The sequence below is a fragment of the Neopelma chrysocephalum genome, unplaced genomic scaffold (assembly GCF_003984885.1).
Source record: "Neopelma chrysocephalum unplaced genomic scaffold, ASM398488v2 Primary Assembly neopelma1_97028, whole genome shotgun sequence".
Lineage (NCBI taxonomy): Eukaryota > Metazoa > Chordata > Aves > Passeriformes > Pipridae > Neopelma > Neopelma chrysocephalum.
Genome location: NW_020925670.1, coordinates 1 through 823, shown reverse-complemented (window position 1 = coordinate 823; position 823 = coordinate 1). Strand labels below are relative to the sequence as shown.

The 823-nt window shown below is 64.8% G+C and overlaps 1 protein-coding gene across 1 annotated transcript in view; it reads right to left on the bottom strand.

Annotated features, from left to right (window-relative positions):
* The window catches only part of EWSR1 (EWS RNA binding protein 1), a gene marked incomplete at its 5' end in the record, with an annotated part of 11,420 nt that extends 11,000 nt beyond the window's left edge, over positions 1–420 (bottom strand). The window contains one exon of the mRNA XM_027671081.1: positions 171–420. Coding sequence (XP_027526882.1) covers positions 171–420 — 250 coding nt within the window. The remainder of the gene's footprint in view (positions 1–170) is intronic.
* Between the last annotated feature and the right edge of the window lie 403 nt (positions 421–823).

Genomic DNA, 823 nt, shown 5'->3' with positions numbered 1-823 from the left:
GGAGGAGAAGGAAGAGGAGGATGATGCTGGGGAGGAGAAGGAAGAGGAGGAGGATGCTGGGGAGGAGAAGGAAGAGGAGGAGGATGCTGGGAGGAGAAGGAAGAGGATGAGGCTGAGGAGGAGAAGGAAGAGGAGGATGAAGAGCACGGGGTTGGGGAGGAAGGCCGTACCTGGCGGGCGCGGCGGGGGCCGGCTGCTGCCCGTAGGCCGGGTACGCGGGCTGGGTGCCGTAGGCGGCGGGGGCGGCGTAGGACGTCGGGGTGGTGGTGGCCGTGGCCGTGCTGGTGTCGTAGGCGGCGCTGCCGTAGCCCTGCACGGGCTGGGGGTACGCGGGGGGCGCGCTCGGGGCGCTGTAACCTGCAACAAACCACCCCTGGGGCACTCCGGGCGAGGAAACCAGGGAGACCAACCACCCCCCACCTCAGGGGGGCTCAGGTTTGGTCCCATCTTCGGGCCAAACTTTGAAGCACATGGATTCAAGGAGTCAGAAGTGCCCTCAAGGCTCTGGAAGCAAAGCTCAGGGGGCACCCGGAGCTCCCCCACACCCACCCGGGGCTCTTGGGCTCCACTCTGGGGACAAGTTTGGGCTGTGGCACAAACCCACACCCTCCAAGGCCACGGGCTGGGCTCTCCAAAGTGGTTTATCCCTGATTTTGTTCCCCAGCACAATGAAATCCAAGAGCTCCACAGGAGCTGCAGTAACGCTGCTCTCCTGAGGCTCCAGCCCTGGCTCGGGAAGGGGGCCCAGCCCAGCCAGCACATCTGTCCCAGGCAGCTCCCAAACTCTGCTCTCCCAGGGGAATAAGAGGCTCCTGAACCCAAA